This window comes from Manacus candei, unplaced genomic scaffold, assembly GCF_025592945.1.
Source record: "Manacus candei isolate 608988 ecotype Guabito, Panama unplaced genomic scaffold, ASM2559294v1 h1tg000037l, whole genome shotgun sequence".
Lineage (NCBI taxonomy): Eukaryota > Metazoa > Chordata > Aves > Passeriformes > Pipridae > Manacus > Manacus candei.
This window is the reverse complement of record NW_026138085.1, coordinates 13,175,255-13,193,010: the sequence shown is the minus strand read 5'-3', so window position 1 is coordinate 13,193,010 and position 17,756 is coordinate 13,175,255. Positions and strand designations below refer to the sequence as shown.

General features: G+C 54.5%; 1 protein-coding gene across 3 annotated transcripts; it reads left to right on the top strand.

Annotated features, from left to right (window-relative positions):
- Positions 1-3,829: 3,829 nt before the first annotated feature.
- SLC6A7 (solute carrier family 6 member 7) lies at positions 3,830-17,217 on the top strand. 3 transcript variants are annotated; one of them, XM_051793865.1, is made up of 14 exons: positions 3,830-4,215; positions 9,742-9,922; positions 10,608-10,739; positions 11,318-11,552; positions 12,008-12,146; positions 12,450-12,584; positions 13,246-13,349; positions 13,880-14,004; positions 14,388-14,500; positions 14,582-14,713; positions 15,040-15,139; positions 15,504-15,604; positions 15,816-15,983; positions 16,891-17,217. In XM_051793865.1, the coding sequence occupies exons 1-14, from the start codon at positions 4,183-4,185 to the stop codon at positions 17,104-17,106; spliced, it is 1,914 nt and encodes a 637-aa protein (XP_051649825.1). In that variant the 5' UTR covers positions 3,830-4,182; the 3' UTR covers positions 17,107-17,217. The 3 variants fall into 3 exon arrangements, with proteins under 3 accessions (XP_051649825.1, XP_051649824.1, XP_051649826.1); XM_051793866.1 differs by having other exon boundaries at positions 4,185-4,279; XM_051793864.1 differs by having other exon boundaries at positions 14,388-14,713.
- Positions 17,218-17,756: the final 539 nt, after the last annotated feature.

The following is a 17,756-nucleotide window of genomic DNA, read 5'->3' as shown; positions in this document are numbered from 1 at the left end:
ACCCAGTCAAGCCCTTATATCCCACCCAACAGTGTCCTGTGCCTCACATCCCTTGGCTGCCCTGTCCACTGCCAGCCCCACACTGCTCACAGACCCCAGAACACAAGATGCCCAGATGGGTTGTGGCTTTTACAAGTGGGTCCATTATCCCACTGCACCCACTGCTCTGCTCCAACCCTCAAAGGCTTTGGGTGTCCCTCCTGCAGGAGCTGGTGACACCTCCCACAGCCACTGCTGCCAGGTGCACACAGTGATGAGGACAAATGTTTGCATCAGTTTGGGACTTTGGCTCAGTTTTTGTGTATATAAGGCAGAACCGGTTTTCCTTTTTATTTTTAGGCATCAGTGAAAATAAAAATGAGCAGGAATCCTGTGTGACACAGGTCTGTTGCTGTCCCTCCTGGCCCCTGGTGTTGTGGCAGGGGAGGGTGCTGTCTCAGGAGTCACACTGGCGCCAATGCCGCTGAGCGCAGCCAGGGTTGGGAAGGGTGCCTTGGGACAGCAGCCTTGCCCACGTAGCACACACTGTGCCCATCCCACAAGGGCATTCCTGGCGGTGTCATGGCTCATATCGTGGCTTGGCGCTGCCACGTCTCATTCCTTTGGCACCAAGAGGGATGGCAATGCTGGGTGACCCAGCGGCTGCAAACTCTGGAGACAGCAGGGAAAGGGTGAGGCCATGCTTGGGCTGGCAGAGGCCAAAGAACAAGGCCAGCTCCCATTGGCGCCTCCTGGTCTCTAATCTCATTTTATGGCTGTCAATGGGCTGAATATCCTCCTTGTCCAAGATGAACAAACAGAGAACGAGGATGTGAGATAGTGCCTGGGACAGCTGGCATTGGTGCCCAACACTCTCCCCTCTCCATCCCAGGAGTGTCCCCCCAGTCCAGAAGACCACTGAGTAAGGGGTTGCCCTCAAATCCCTACCCAATATGGCTTGTTCAGCCCCAAAACTCCTCCCAGTGCCAAGCACTGCCTGAGAAGAGGTGGAGATGTGTGTGCCGAGGTGCCAGGGCAGGGCAGGTAGCTGTGGAGGGACACCTGAAGCAGGATAAAGGGTGGAGGAGATGGAGGAGTGGGAACAGGATGAGGTGGCATTGCAGACAGAGGGACAGAGCAAATGGTTTGTTCCTGCAATTGCAATAGCAGCTGCACCTACCGCTGACCCTGGTGACCCTGCACTCACTGGCACGGTGCCAGGCTGCCCATGGCATGGGACCACCACTGCTCCACACCCTTGCAAGGGGACATGGGGAATCAGGAGTTAAAACAGGTGGGGGGAGGCAAAGACAATGGAGCTGGTGCCACATAGGAAAGGGATAAGACTCGATGGGCCACCTACCCGAAGAGCTGGACTGGGGAAAGTGGGGCCATTTCTGTGTGCAGACTCCAGCATGGTCACCATGCCAGGGGCTGGCTCCTCCACACTCATCATCCTCCCTTAGTGGGTTTTGGCTGCCTTTGACATCCAATTTTGTCATTGCCACATGGAGACCAGCAGTGGGATCCTGCTCTGGCAGGGACTGGGTGATGGCAACCCAGCATGGGTATCACTACTGTCTGCAAGGGGCGAGCCTGGGGAGGAACAGAGTCCTGGGGAGATGAAATGTGCATCTCCCAAATTCATCTGCAGTGTTGGGTTTCCTGCAGGTAGACAAGGGGCCAGGACAGAGGGAAGATGCTTTGCCGCCCGCCCAGAGAGGCTGCGGGTGCCATTGACAGGATGAAATTCCAACTGATACCCTAATCTGGCGCCTGCCTGTTTGCACAGCAGGGTAAAAGTCCAGGGAGCCGTGGGCTGTGCCCTTGGGTCCCTGCCACCCGTGTGTGCACAGGGAGCCGGCGCTGGCGGGAAGAGGCAATAAATGCGCCCACACACCCAGTCACCCCTTCCCCCTACACACACACACGCCCCTTGACCGGGTGACGAAATGCATCTGCTGTGTCCCCACTCCCATGTCCTCCCCTGCCGCCCTGCATCTGCCGTTTGGGCAGGGATGGGCAAACCCTGCAGGGTCCCCCCTGTGCCAGGAAAGGGGCCGGTGGACACCATGTGCCCATCAGCTTTGAAACCTTTGATTCAAACCTCCTGGACATGTGTCGCCCTGACGGTTGCACCCCTGGCAGGTGACTGACACCTGGTTTCAGCACCTGCAGCAGCTGCCTCCTGAGTCATACGTCCCACATGGAGCCTGGTCCTTATGGGGACAGCCTGCCCTCATGGCCAGAGGATCCTGGGGGATGTCCCCAGCAAGCCCCCGCAGTTTCTTCCTCTTCCTTCCTCTGCGCTTTTCGTCAGCTCCTGCTGCCCAGCTTCACTCCTCCTTAGAGGAATCTTGAAATCATCATCAAAATAAGGCCACACGCAGCAGGTGGCCGAGCACACCACCGTCCTACAGCATGGCACACTTCCCAGCAGTGACTAACCAGAGCACCACTGCCGCTGTCGCCTTCCTCGTGTCTGCACCGTGGATCTGGGCACAGTCCCATCTTGCTGTCACCCACCTTCTCGCCTCTTCCCAGGTGGCTGCCACTCAGATGTGGGTGGGCTGCCCAGGCAGGGTGGGCAAGGGTGTTTCCCCAGCCTGTGTTCCACCCTCTCCTTGCCCACCAGACAGTGCCAGTGTCTGTCAGTTCTGCATCACGATGGAGAGACAAGTCTCTGCTTTGCCTGCTGTGTCTGTGCTTCGGCCCAGGGGAAGGGAAAGGTTTACTTGACGTCCCAGGGGTGGCTCAGAGGTGGGGTGGGAGGAAGCAATACTTGCTAGAAAATGCTTGCAAGCCCCATTTGTGCTCCCTAGTGCCAGCTTCTTGAAGATCAGGCCATGGGAACAGCTGTGCAATACCCTTGTACTCCTCTTGAGCTCTCCTGGGGTTTTTGGGGTCCCTGGACTGCACTGCTCTTTCTGGTTCCTACTGCCTCTGGGGGGTGCTGTTCCATGACGTGGGCTTCTTGCCAACTCCAGGGCAATGCAAGACTTGAACCAGCCATGCAATGAGGCCCTGGTGCATCCCAGGTGCCTGAGGTGGGACCTCTACCCTGGTGGTCCCAGGCAATGGTGAGCTGATGGTGCTCTCAGAGCAGCACCAGACAAAACAGGAAAGGGAGCTCCAGATACAGAGCATCCCAGCATCAGCAGTATCAACATGGACATTTCAGGGTAGCATCAGCCCTGGATGTCTCTGCTGACAAATACTGCCCTGGACACAAGAAGGCAAGGGCTTGAAGTCCACCCAGGAATGCTGGGCTGTTTGTACAGAGTTCAGTCCATGCTGGTGACACAGGGCTGAGACAGTTGCAATAAGGTGACATTGGTCTCTCCTCTCCCACGTCATAGAGATGGCCATGGGACGCTTCTCTTTAGGTGGATCCCACGGGAAAAAGTCAAAGAGCTGATTCAGATTGCACTGGCACGAAAGGCAAACAAAGCATCCCTGCCCTGCATGAAGGGTGAGGCAAGGACAGTGCCTGATGCAGCCCCTGGATGTCAGCCTGGCCAGCTCCAGGCTCAGCATTCCCAGCCAGTATCCCGGGAGAGGGAGAATTGATGGGTGAGTCCAAGGCAGGTAAAACCTGCCTGGGTGAATTCCCAAAAATCTTTTTATTTTTGAGGAAGCTGTGTAAAAAGTGCGAAGTGTGTAAAAAGAGGTGTTTGTTAGGTTATGTAGTTTGTTCTTTCCTCCTTTCCCAATGGGAAATATTGGTAAATATTAGCTCAGAAAGACCCACTGTGCAGGAAGATGCTGTGAGCTTCTGGCATCTGCACTCGTGCTGCTGCCACCGCTGCTTGGGGCACGTGGGGTGCTCAGTGGCAGAGTGCCTGCAAAGTCAGGTCCATCCCTAGGGACGCCCGATGCATTCGTGGCATGAGTGAGGCAGCAGCCGTTCCCCCTTGCTGCCTAGGTCGGGGGCTGAGGTCCCAGAGCCCCCCTTAGCCCGCCAGGAGTGCGTTTGACAGACAGACCTCCCTCCTCCCTCCCTGCTCCGCACGCAGCCATCCTCCACTCGAGGCAAACCTTTCCTCCAGCCTCGCTCCTGCTGTTCCCCAGCTCCCCCCCGGTAGCAGAGGGACACCCTCCCTGCCGGCCGTCGCTTCCCCTCTCCCCCTCGGCCCTCCCCAGCGCCGGAGAGAGCGAGACGAAAAGTGTCGGAGCGGGGAGCGCATAGCAACAGGGTCTGGCATGAAGAAGGTTCGGCAGCAGCATCTCCGGAAGGTGAGAGCCGAGAGCGGGGGTGCCCCGGGGATAGGAGCCGGGGAGCAGGGCTTACCCCCGGGAGGTGAGAGCCAGGAGCGAGGGTACCCTCGGGCTGGGAGCGGGGAGCAAGGATACCCCCGGGCTCGGAGCGGGGAGAGGGGGAGGCACGTCTATCGCCCTGCATCCTGCCCTCGGGATCATTCGTGGGCAGCCGACAGGGATTAGTCGGATATTCGGGGATAGTGTCCGTGTGCGGGGCCAAAGCGGGACTGTGAGCAGAGGGATGGGGCGTTTCGTGCCCACCGCTCCTGCCTCGCTGCCCTGAGCGGGAGGCACCGCTGCCCGCATCCCCGACCCTCCTGTGCCAGCAGTGCTGCCGGCGGTGGGTGACTCACGTTGTGTCTGGACAGATGCCGGGGGTGGCACCGGGAGCAGAGCTGGCTCCCCGCAGCCTGGCACCCCGGGCTCGGAGCGGGGGTGAGGGGTAAGGGATGAGGAGTCCCACACAGGGAGCTGGGCAGTGACTTTCCCACCTGCAGCTTGGATTGCCTCCTCATCCTCCCCCGCAGGATTTAAAGGGGTCTGGGTGGTGGGGGGCCAGCTGAACACTGAACTCTGGGTTCAGGGCAGAGCTGACAGAGCTACAAATCCTTTTTCCATCCTGCTGGAAACCCTTTCTAAATCCAGCTGTCAGGCTTTCCCATCCCAGGTTTCCCTCTGCTGCCACTTTGCTCTTACAGCCTCTCTGAGTTCCCATTTCCCCCCACTTTGGGGACTTTTTCATGCCTGTCCCCCTTGGAGACATGGTGGAGCAGGGTGGCAGAGGGTGGCAGAGGCTGTCAGCCACAGTTCCATCATAGGAATGTACTGATGCTGCCAGTGGGTCAGCACTTCCTGGAGCATCCCAGGCAGACACCCAGGGCTGGGAGCCACTTTGGCTCTCCTCTCTGCCAATCCATGCCCATTAACCACAGGGCAGGGTGACTCCAACCTGTGCCAGCATCCTGATGAATGAAAACCCAGGAGAGTTTCATCACTGCCAGGAAATTCCTGGGATATTGAAACATGACGTAAAAAAGCCAGCAGTGGCCTGGTGACAGCCAGCAGCTCTCTGCTGTTTCTCCATTGTTTGGAGTCATTGTCTGGCCTCTTCTCTCTCCTCCTCTTTCCTAAAAATTGCTTTTTCAGATGTCTTTGTGATTGCAAGATCCACTAAAAGTTGTCTTTGTCCCTTCCAATGGTTTTCTGAGTTACTTGATGCTGGTGATCCTGTTTAGCATTTATTCAGGAATTCATTTAGTCCCATGGCAATCAGCTGGTATGGAAAGCAGATGTCTCTGGAGTTATTTTCTCCATTCCCAGTGCTGCTCAGAGCCCTCCCTCCTCCATTACCCAAAACCACTTGCTGAACTCAGAGGGAAAACCCTGTGCTCGCAGCCACCTTGGGACCCCTGTGTCCAATGCTGGCATTGGGCTTGCCTGGAGCTGGTGGTGGCTGATGGAGAGATGTGCCCAGCCCAACTGCAGCACCCACCCAGGACCCTGAGAGCCTCCTCTCCCTCTCATTATGATCCACTTCCCATTGGCGAGTCAGGAGTTTTAAGCCTTCTCACTAGACATGTTTTAGATATATGAAAATGCCTCTTTAATGGAGAAGATCTTTCCCAGGCTCTAAGGACTTCAGGTTGACTTTTGCATAACAGTATTTGTGAGTGGATGTTTTAATTTGATTATTTGCTTTGGAGGGTTATTTGGTAGAAATGGGCTAAAGCCCACGGGAGCCAGTGGTGGGAGCCACGGTTTGGGCTGTCCCTCCCCATACCAGCAGAGCATCCTCCTCCTGCCTGAGCCACTGCCCCCCTCTGCCTGCCACAAACTGCCTCAAAACTTCCCCAGGGTTTTTGGATGGAAGGCAATAAGCATTTGTATCCATGTGTACTCCCTGAACTTTGGACATCACTGTCATGAGTTTGCTTCAGCCTCAGCCATCTCCAGCCCCCAAAGCCTCCTGTGCTGACTCCACCACCTCTTGCTCCCTCTCATGGCGTCGGCTGGGGGCACCTGGGGTCAGTGCAGCCCTTCGAGGGGCTCTCCCACACCACAGCAATGCTTTATTTACTTCACTTTCTAAGCAATATTACATTTGAACTAATTTTTATGCTGTTCTGTTGTTTTTTTTCTCTCGGAGATTAACAAGCAATTCGAGGTAATCTGAAGTGACTCACACTTCAGAGACTTGCTGTGCTCAGATCCGCAGGGGAGAAATCTGGCGCCGGGTGGCATTTCCCCCTATCAAAGGCTGTGATCCATGCACGAAACACTGGCAAAATAACCCCACAATGCCAGCTTGAGTGGAGACAAAATATGATGAAAAAGTAACTTTGATCTGGCTGTTTTTTTCGTGGATGCAGCTGAGTTTTGGACTGGTTTAAGTAAATTGGTTTACAGAAAATAATTAGCACAGGGCGATTTTCTTACGGACGTGGGCTCTTATCTTGGCAGAGATTAAAGTGCTTTTTTTTTTTTTCTTGGTGACCTTTGATTTGCTGACTTCTTTGGGAACATCTTTTGGTGAATAATGAAAAGTGATGCCGTGTTCAAAGAGGCCGTGGTTGCCAAGGGAGCTGCTGGTCCCCGTCTGTTTATAACTGCGAGACGGGAGCCCGGTTTGAAGGATGGCAGTTGACGGTGGAAAGCACTAGAGCAATATTGTAGCATTGGAGCACTTCAGCTGCTGCTGAAAAAGAAAATTCCTGTTATGACAGAGGCTGAAAGGGAGCAATAATCCTTAAAAAAGGATCTGGAATCGAGCCGGTGTGTGAGATTTCCAGCAGTCTGAAGTAGGGAGGTGTGCTTTTCTCTGCTATTTGGGACAAAGATGGGCTAGAATCCTTAAATACTGTGCTTTGCAATTCATTTTAAGCCAGACAAGTAGGCCAGTTTTTCTGTGATTTCTATGGAAAGGCTGGGATTTGGGGTGTTTTTGAGCATTCTGGTCATGGAGCAGCCTTTTTGTGTGTTTTCCAGCAGCATTCCTGGCCTGTGCCTCCCAAACATCCCCAGTGGGGACCACACTCTCATTGTCCTCAGGGTCTACCTGATGCTTGAGCAGTCTCTGCATTCTGCTGTGGGGTATCAAATTTAAACTGCAGAGCTCCAGCTAAAGATATTTATAAGGGGGACAGTCATCACGGAGACACAGGTGACAGATTACATCCTACGGCCCTTGAAAAGAGGGCTGAGATGAGGACTGGGCCATTTACAGATTGGAAGGGGTCCAGTTGGTTCCTTTCTCTTCCTGTTGTTGCTTCTGTGTTGATTTCTGTGCTATATCTGACGGATGGGCACAGCATGTAATCAGCTCTTGCAGCTCTACCTGTGCCCTCTCGTAGGTGTTTAGGATTCAGACAGAGATGCAGGAGTCAGGCAGAGGATTTAATGATCTCCCAGCATTTCTGCTTGCTGGTTTTCTGTGATGCAAACCTGGAAATCAAAAGCTCCCCTGAGGCAGTGGGATGGACGGGAAAGCATTTTGGGGGGAAAGACCCAACTGTGATGGTCCCCACTGAGCAGGGATATTTGAATACAAGTTTTATCTGCTGAAACTTTTGGGAAGGTGTTGTGGAGCAGCCTGTCCATCCCCTGCAAGCAGAGGCAGCTGCAGGTCACACCTGCTGTGCATGCTGGGCTAATTAGCAGGGATGGCCACGGCTTGGAGATGTTGCAAAGCCAGAGAGCTGTGTTGAACCGCTGCAGGAGGGCTGCCAGGTAGCAACAGTTTTATAGCAACAGTATTATATTTGGGTCATATTTTGACTTTTCAGCCTGTGTTTCTGAAACTTTTTTCTTCTGATCCTTGCCTTGTGATGGTGGCATCCAGTGGGGATGGGCTTTTCACGGAGAGGTTTGGTATAACAGCTTTGCTGGGGCTGTGTGTTTCAGGTTGGCTTTGGGAAGAGTTTGCCCTGGCTTGTCCTGTCCCTCAGGGGGTTTTCACACCAAGTGGGGACGGGGGTGAGTTCACCTCTGTGTTTGGTGCCTTTGGGCTGCAAGCAGCACGTCTGCGGTGCCGGTGGCTGGGGGTTTGGGGTGCACCCTGTGAAGGGTGGGAGCTGGAAGCCCTCACCATCGACAACACGGCTCAGTGTCTCCATGGGAACCAGCAGCAAGAGCATCTCCCAGTCCAGTCCAGCCAGAGAGGAGGAGGAGAGCAGAGAAGGTGGCTGCCACCTTCCTGGAGGCTGTGGCAGGGCAGCGCTGAGCTCTGCTCAGCAGCCAGCTCTGGTCTCCAGGGGAATTGGGGTCTGCTGCAGGCTTTGAGCACATGTGCACACTGGTGCAGGGAACCCACAACTCCTTCTGGCTGATCCCTCCAAATCCAGACTCCTCAACCACATCCATAGACTTGTTCCCTAGGACTGTGAAGAGGGACATGGAGAGAGCTGCTTTTTTCTTTGGAGAGCCAAAGAAGAAGAGAAGGTTCCCAAATGGGTTTTTCCTGCCCTGGTCCTGGTGCCTTGTCATCAGGGACCCCAGAATCTTCCTGTGCTTCAGTATGAATGTGATGTACTCCCATGCCAGGGCACAGCAACATGTGGTGCCACAGGGACAGGATCCTCATCCCACCCCTTTTTTGCTGCCTGGTCCTGCTGAGGGGATATCTGTGATGGGATCTCGCCCATCAGCTGCTGGCTTAGGCTTTCAGCTCTGGAGGGATGAGAGTCAGTAGGAATGCCTTCCCCCTTCTCCCAAGATTAGGAGACTGGGGAAATTCAGACCAAACATCTCACTGCAGGCCTGATATACACCCACACACAAACAGCAAGGAGTCCTCACAGTGCATCACCCCAGCCTAAATGGATTGCAGGACCCACACCTCCCTCCTGCAGAACTGAGACAGTGGGAAGGAAGGGAATGGGTTAATCCCCTGCCTGTGCTGCATTGATCCAGGGCATATTAGGAAAGCTGGAAGGAGGTGTCTTAGCAGGGACAAGTGGGAGCCTCACAAAATCCCCACAGTGTTTTGCCAGTTGGAAAAGTGTGAAAAATATGTGGAGCATTTAATAGCAGCCAGCTGAGTGCCTGGCATGGCAGTGGCACATGGGGATGGGGTGTCACACTCTCTGGGACACCACAGTGTTCTCCTACTGTCCTCATGCCCATGTTCTGCAGGATATCTGGAAAGTTTATTGTGGCCCCTTAAAAGTATGTCTTTGGAACCTGGAATTGCAAGATGGGTCCCGGTGAGGCTTCCCAGGGTGAACCAGGACCATCCTGCCTTTCCCAGGGAAGCTCTGGCCACATGAGGTTGCATTTATCCCCTTTCCTTGCTCAATGGCACAGCAGGACATTGCCTGGGGTGGTGACCAGAGAGCTGCTGTAATGGGGTGTCCCCAAGGCACAAGTGTCAGTGCTGTGATTTGGGGTTACAAATTCACACAGGAGTTCTTGGCAGTCCTTCCCACTCTCCCATTCTTCATTCTCTGCTTTTATTCCCCCCTTGACCCCTGCCTGCCTTCCCCCATACCCCGTTCCTTTGCTCAGCCCGTGACACCAGATCTTCTGGTAAGCCCCAGCAGCCAGGATGGGGACCTGGGCTCCGAGTGCCCAGAAGACAGAGGGAACTGGACGGGGCGGCTGGATTTCCTCCTCTCCTGCATCGGATACTGCGTTGGCCTTGGAAACGTCTGGAGGTTCCCTTACAGGGCTTACACCAACGGAGGAGGTACTTGAGCATCCTTTGGAGTGGCAGATTCCCCCATCCCTGAGCTGGGCTGGTGGGACATGTCCCTAAAGAGGTGTCCCTTACCCTTCTTGGGGCTGGGAAGTAGCACTAGTCATTGTTGTGAGGTGATGCCTCCTACTGCCCCCCATGCTGGTTTAGGGCATTAACCACCTGTACCCCTGTGTGGGAAAGGATGTGCCAACCTATCTCTGTATTCCTGGACCTGGAGAAATCCCCAGCTCAATGCTGAACTGAACACTACCTGACCATCTCTCCTGGTGTCCAACAGTTTCTTGGCCTGGTGTCCTTCAGGACTCAGCAGGGTCAGCAAATTCTTCCCAGCTATCGAAGGAGGGAGCTTTTTGCAAGGCAAGAGTCCGGGGTGATGGTGCAAAGTGCTGACTCAACTACTCCCAGAGCAATTGCTTGTTTCACACAATAATAACTGGAGAATGCCACAGTGTTTGAGAAAAGAAAGTGGGGAGCAGGGGGGAAGCATGACACAGGTGAATCACAGCCCTTTTCTCCTGCACTGACAGTGAGCTGTCACTCCTCATTGTCTTCCAGATTTTGGTGTAGATCCCTCAGGACCAGAGATATTGAATGAACTTCATTGCCTGCCACAGATGGGCTTTGGGTGTTTGCTCTGTATTGCTTTCAGGAGTTTTTTTCTTGCTTCTTGCAGGAGCTTTCTTGGTTCCTTACTTCATCATGCTGGCCATCTGTGGGATCCCCATCTTCTTCATGGAACTGTCACTTGGCCAGTTCTCCAGCCTGGGGCCACTTGCAGTCTGGAAGATAAGCCCTCTCTTTAAAGGTGCGTGAGGAAAGTCCAGAGCCTCTGCAAGGCCTCTGCAAGACCTGATTGATGAGAACATGGACCAGCAGCAGCTTTCTGTGACCCTCAAAGCTCTTGTTAGCATCAAAGGTTAAATCCTGGGAGAAAGTGGAGCAGGCCGGACTTTTTGGTTAGCTGTTTTAATAGCTACAAGATATCTATGAGATCTGTCAGTCTTTGAGGGTTCTGGATGACATGACCAGTTTAGAAATAGTAGAAATAGTGTGAAAATTATTAAGCCAGAGCATGAAAGCTAAGCAATGACTGTTAAAGACAAAGAGGAGAATAAAGCATTTTAAAAAAAAAAAAAAAAGGTCAAATCAAATCTTTTTATTCTCAACATTACGCTGGAGTAAAGTTGTCTGGATGAGGCAATAGATCATCAATACAGAGAAAGCATGTCCAGAGGGTAAAATGTCAATAAAAGGCTCCCTCACCAGGTGAACCTCTGACTGTTTGAACATTTGGCTGCTGAGATGCAGTGTCTGACCCTGGTTTTGGATGTGCTCTGCTCCGGAGAGATGGCTCACTCCTTCTTTACCCTCTCCTTCCTCCAGGCATTGGCATGGGCACGATCCTCATCGTCTCCTTGGTGGCCATTTACTACAATATGATCATTGCTTATGTTCTCTTCTACCTCTTTGCATCCCTCACAAGCGACTTGCCCTGGCAGCACTGCGGCAACTGGTGGAACACCGACCTGTGCCTGGACCACCACGTCATCAAGGGGGGGAACACCACCTTCCCCGTCAACATCACCAACACTGTCAGCCCCAGCGAGGAGTACTGGAGGTAAGGAGAACATGGGGATGTACTTGGCATCCAGCAAGGGAGAGGATGGGGATGGAATGAGGGGTGAGGGGTCTGTGCTCCATGTCTCACAGCATGGTGAGCACTCATGGCTGGTGTTGTAGGAGTAGTGATGGGCTCTTGTGCTCAGCTGTGGGTGATATTTCAGTTTAGCCACTGGGATGACATGTTCTAGTGCTGCTTTTCTGGCCTGGTGATGTGTTAGACTGAAATGAATCCCATGCCTGGAATGGTTAGGAATTTGCTCTCAAGATACCAGGCATCCCCTCTAGTCTCACACCAACTGTTCCCATTTCCTTGGCAAATAGCTGCCAGTGCCTGGGATTGCTGACAAGGTTATTTTTTGCAGCAGAGGCATTTCCAGGGTCAGAGAGGGCCTCTAGAAGAAAGTAGAGGGTGCCAATGGCTGCTCACTAGTGGTTCTCCTTTCTCTCCAGTCGGTATGTCCTGCACATCCAAGGGAGCTCAGGGATCGGGGATCCCGGGAGGATCCGCTGGAACTTGTGTCTGTGCCTGCTCCTTTCTTGGACTATCGTCTATCTGTGCATCCTTAAGGGAGTCAAATCCTCTGGCAAGGTAAGGGCTGGATGGCCTTTTCTGGGGGGATTTACAGCGATGCTCACCAGTGCCTGCAACTCTGTGCGTCTGGGAAAGTGAGACCCACAAACAGCATCCGCTGGACACAGGACATTCCCGGGATGCCTTCCACACCTAGAGACCAGCAGGACTGACACACCAGCCCTGCTGCAGCCCAAGGACCCCAGAACTGCAGGGTGGCACCAAGAAGTGCAGTGTCCCACCCAGGGAGCAGAGCAGGGGGGCAGTGCTCACACTGTGCTCTCGCTCCCAGCTCTCCCAGCTGGCTCTGCTCTCCCACAGGTCGTGTATTTTACTGCCACCTTCCCGTACCTCATCCTGGTGATGCTGCTCATTCGTGGTGTGACCCTGGAGGGGGCCTGGAAGGGGATACGGTTTTACCTCACCCCCCAGTTTGATCACTTGCTGTCTTCCAAGGTGAGCAGGACATTGTGCAATTTGTTCAAGACACAGAAATGAACCTTCTGCCACATCCAGTGTGCAACAGAGGCAGTTCCCTTACTCAAGTGTCTTTTCTGACCACTCCCTGACCTAAAATCCTCTCTCTTGGTTGCTCCAAGATCAAAAGTCTTTGCCCCACACCTTTTCTTGACCACTGTTCCCATGTGGCCCATCTCCATGCCTGTGACTCTGGCTCTGCACAGAGAGGACAATGTGGTCACAGACTCCCCTAGGTACCAGGGCCATGGGCAGGATCATCCCAGCCCCAGTGATGGGCTGGATGAGGCAGTGGGTTCCCATGGTGGATTTGGCTGTTCTGTTGTTCTCAAGAAATCTCAGCAGGTGGAGCAGGGGTCAGCAGGGGTGGCCACCAAGAGACCACCCAGTTTTACAAGGGTATTTAATGCCACACTGGGCTGGCTCTAAAACACTCCCTCTAGCCCTTTAACTAGCCAGCTGATCCACTGTGAGTGGTGAGTGTGTTAACTAGGAAAGACAAACATCCTGTGGGCTCTGCATGCCTGGGGTGCTGGGGAAGATGTGCCCAGAGGTCTGGGGAAGCAGATTTTCAATGCCATTTTCCTTGTGAGGAGGTTTCCAAACCCCTGATCTCCTCAGAACTGCTTCCTTCCCCCAGGTGTGGATCGAGGCAGCCCTGCAGATTTTCTACTCCCTTGGGGTGGGCTTTGGGGGCCTCCTCACCTTCGCCTCGTACAACACCTTCCATCAGAATATCTACAGGTGGGACTCAGCTGGTATCTCATAAAAGTGTTGGGTTGGGGGGAGCCATGAAAACCTCAGCCAGTGGGTTCAAAGCCAGCAGAAGTACACGGTGCAGCACAGAGTCATCCAGTACTGCTCCTTCCACGAGCACCGTGGCAATACCTGGCAGCTTGCACAGGTCTGAGAGGAACAGAGGCATCTGTGGGAGAAAATTCTCCTAAGCACCAATGCAGAGCACCCAGCTCCAAAGTTTTGGGCTGTGGGTGCTGAAGTCTGAGGATAACTGAGGCTGGAGTTGTTTGTGGTTCACCAATAGAGGGGTGTTGGACATTTGGGGAAAGCAAGCTTGGGAGGAACCTCACAAAATTACCTTTGTCATGAAATATATGCTCCTTTTGACCCTGAAAAGCACATGCCAAGAGAGGTCCTGGGGGGAGAGTCACACTGGGTCACCTTACTGTGGCTCCTGGGGCTGGCAATGCCTTCATGCACTGGTGTGGGGTGAGAAGGAGAGAGCATGTTCAGAGCATCTTATCTCTCCTCTGTAGGGACACCTTCATAGTGACCCTGGGTAATGCCATCACCAGCATCCTGGCAGGGTTTGCCATCTTCTCTGTTTTGGGATACATGTCCCAGGAGCTTGGGGTCCCTGTTAACCAGGTGGCAAAAGCAGGTGAGGCCAAATGAAGACCCTTTCCCCTTCCCCCTCTGCCTGGGTGTGCTGAGGAGCGTCCCTTCCAGGACTGGAGGCACCTGAGCAGGTTGGTGTGAGGGATGAGGATGTATGCTCAGCTGGCCAGGGGGAGGGAAGGGGGGAGACAGGTTCTTGTGGTGTAAAGGTTGAGCAACAAGTGATGCCTAAGGAAGGTCTGAGCAAGGAGCAGGCTGGTTCTCCTGCACCCCTCCACTCTCTGCTGCAGGACCCCTCCTGCCCATTGTGCAAGAGTCCTGGCAGGTCCCTGCTGTGGTGCTGCTCTGCTGGGCTCTCCTTTTCTCCATCCCCTCATGTCCAGCCCCTTCACCTCCTTCTCACCTGCTGTCCTTTTCCTCCCTTAGGTCCTGGTCTGGCTTTTGTGGTGTACCCACAGGCCATGACAATGCTCCCCCTTTCTCCGTTCTGGTCATTCCTGTTCTTCTTCATGCTGTTAACCTTGGGCCTGGACAGCCAGGTAAGGAGAGAGCCCACTGAGCCAGCTGTGGAGCACAGGCAGCCTGAGGGCTCAGGGGACCCTCTCCTCCCGTGCAAGCAGTTTGCATTCATGGAGACCATCGTTACGGCAGTGACAGATGAATTTCCCTACTACCTGCGGCCAAAGAAAGCCTCGTTCTCGGCTGTCATCTGCATTGCCCTCTTCCTGATGGGGCTCATCCTCACAACAGAGGTAAGGGTGTGGGCATGGAACCATTGTGGGGACCAAGTAGGGCTTCATTTTAGGGAGAACTTCGGTCATGGCCATGTTTGCAGACACGAGTATTCACATCAGCTATCAAGGTGAAAGAGAAACAACGAGCCTGGGCTTGCAGAAGGTGTGAGTCCAAGGGGAGTGACACAGTGTTATTCTCATCCCTACACCAACCCCATAAGAAGTGTGATGTCTCTTGATGTCTCTGCTGTCTTCCCCAGGATCCACAAAAGTGGGAGGAGCTGGGGGGGGTTTATTGGGATGATGGTCCTGGAGATGCTGGCCATTGTGTTTTGTCTCTGCAGGGTGGGATGTACTGGCTGGTCCTACTGGATGATTACAGCGCTGGCTTTGGCCTCATGGTGGTGGTGATCACTACCTGCCTCGTGGTGACACGTGTCTATGGTAAGGGGCTCGTCCTCACAGGGGCACAGGGAAGGATGGGCTGTCTGTATGGAGAGAGGGATTTAGAGGGAGCGGTAGGGAAAGCAACAGACTCACAATGGACCATGAAACATCTCTGCTTCCACCACCTGTTCTTTCTCGGCCGTCACTGGATTCACCTTCCAGAGATCTGTGAGGTGCTGAGACCAGTCCCATGGACAGCATCAGCTGGGATCCCCTCCTCCATCTCCCAGCTGGGAGGGGAGACTCTGCTGTAGAAGATGAAAACCACAGCTTTTGATCAGTGCAGCACAGCTTGGTACAGGCACTGGGCTCTGGGCGAGGGCTGACAGCTTCTGAGTCTTTCTCCTTCTCCTTCCTCCAGGCATAAAGAGGTTCTGCCGAGATATCCACATGATGCTGGGCTTCAAACCAGGGCCCTACTTCAGAGCCTGCTGGATGGTCCTATCCCCAGCAACGATGATGGTAACTGCTCAGCTTGAGGTGCTGGAGGGCCACAGTGGTGCCAGTATCCCTGGGTGACCTCCCAGTGTGACAAGTTGCTCTGCTGGCATCTCCTGCCCCAGGGACCGTCCCAGGTTCTGCTGGGAGGTGTCCATCATGTCCAAGCCTTTCTTTTTGACCACGAGACCTTCAGAGGGCTCTGGGATGACCTCACTTTCTTCCCATCCCACAGGCTCTGCTGGTATATAACATAGTCAAGTACCAGCCCTCCGAGTACGGCAGCTACCGCTTCCCCACCTGGGCCGAGGCCTTGGGCATCCTCATGGGAGTCCTCTCCTGCCTGATGATTCCCCTGGGCATGGTGGTGGCTGTGCTCCAAGAAGAAGGGACCCTGTGGGAGGTAGGAGGGGCCTGGCATTGCACCCCAGAAGTGTGCAGGGGTGAGCAGAAGCCCCTGCCAAGCCTGCACCTTCTGGAAGTTTCTCTCTGTATTCTCTCTGCTGGAGGGGTGTGTCTCCCATCTCTCCTTCCTGCCCACGGGGTGTGAGAGATGGCTGGCACATGCCAGGGCCTTTCCAGCAGTGCTGCTTACCATGATGCCAGGCAGGTAGTGAGCAGCCCTGTGTGCATTCCAACTCCAAAGCAAGCCTGCTGTGCCCTGAGGGGAAGCACATTGTCCCAAATGTGGGGCAGACATAGGCACCTGGGACTTTGCACCTCTTTGGCAGGAGCGAAGGCAGAGCAAGGCAGGCAGCTGCCAGACTGTGCAGGCAGCCCAGATGGGATCCCTGCACTGAAAGGCTTCTCCCAGGAGCAGGTTACGGAGCTGCTGGCTGCTTGCAGCTTTCCCAGCCCTTCACTGCTCTCCCCAGGCTATTACAAGGAAAGGAGCAGAGCTTGCTGCCCTCCCCAGGCAGCAATCGCCTGCTGTCTGTAACCTGGCTTGACACAGCCATGGGCACCGTGGCATGGCCAGGAGCCCCCTTGGCAAAGACCAACCCCTTGTCTGGGTGACTAACCCCACAGCACAGGGCTGTAGCCCTACAATAGCCCCTCTCTCCTGCAAGCCCTCACCACCAGCACCCACAGACAACAAACCCCCCACAGCAAGGCACTTAAGCAGAGCTGCCTTCCCAAAAAGCTTCAGGACAAGCATTTGGCCCCATCCCATGCCCACGGGGAGCTCTTCCAGTCCCTGGGGGTTGGCAGAGCACCCTGTCCCCCCGGAAAGTGTGGGTGTGCTGGCTGTGGGGGTGAAGGCAGTGCTGGTGCAAGGTGCCCGTGCTCCCTCTGCCTGTTCCCTCCAGCGAGTCCAGCAGGCCAGCCGGCCCGCCATGGACTGGGGCCCGTCGCTGGAGGAGAACCGGACGGGCATGTACGTGGCCAGCCTGGCGGGCAGCCAGTCCCCCAAACCGCTGATGGTCCACATGAGGAAATACGGGGGCATCACCAGCTACGAGAACACGGCCATCGAAGTGGACCGGGAGATGGAGGAGGAGGACGAGGAGGAGTCCATGATGTGAGGGGACCCCCGCCACCCCCAATTTGCACGGGTTGCACTGCAGCACTTCAGGACAGCTTGGGGGGTCTTTCGGGCAGCAGTCGGGAGCTGTCAACCCTGCCAGGTTCCTCACCACCACCCTGGCCCTGCCACGATAGAGCTGCTGCCCATCCTGGTGCCCCTGATGTGTTTCTGTTCAGTATGACAAATGTGTGATGAGTCCATCCGCTCATGTGACAGTGTCTGGTTGAAGTGTCAGGGTTGCCCCACTCCCACCCTCAGCCCCAGCCCTGCCCTCCTCGTGTAGGGGTATCCAGGGTGCAGGAATGTCCAGGCTGCAGCAGGTGGGGAGGTGGAAGAGGTTGAGGAGGTCCTCTGCATTGGTCTGTTCTGTGTTTGTGTGTATTTGACTCCAGTAACCCATAAACACATGTGAGAAAGGCTGTAACATCCTCCATGCCCTGAGGACAATGTGCACCAGTGTGCTCTGATCACACAGAGGTATTCCAGCACTAATCAGTGTCCTCCCAAAGAAATTTGACCTAATAAATGAGCAGTTAAAAGCAATTGAAAAAAAAAAAAAGCTTTATAAACAAACCAACTCGGGCCTTTCCAGGCTTGGAGATCCCCAAGGACCTTGGTGGGTCAGGGCAGCTCTTCCCTGTGGTGCCT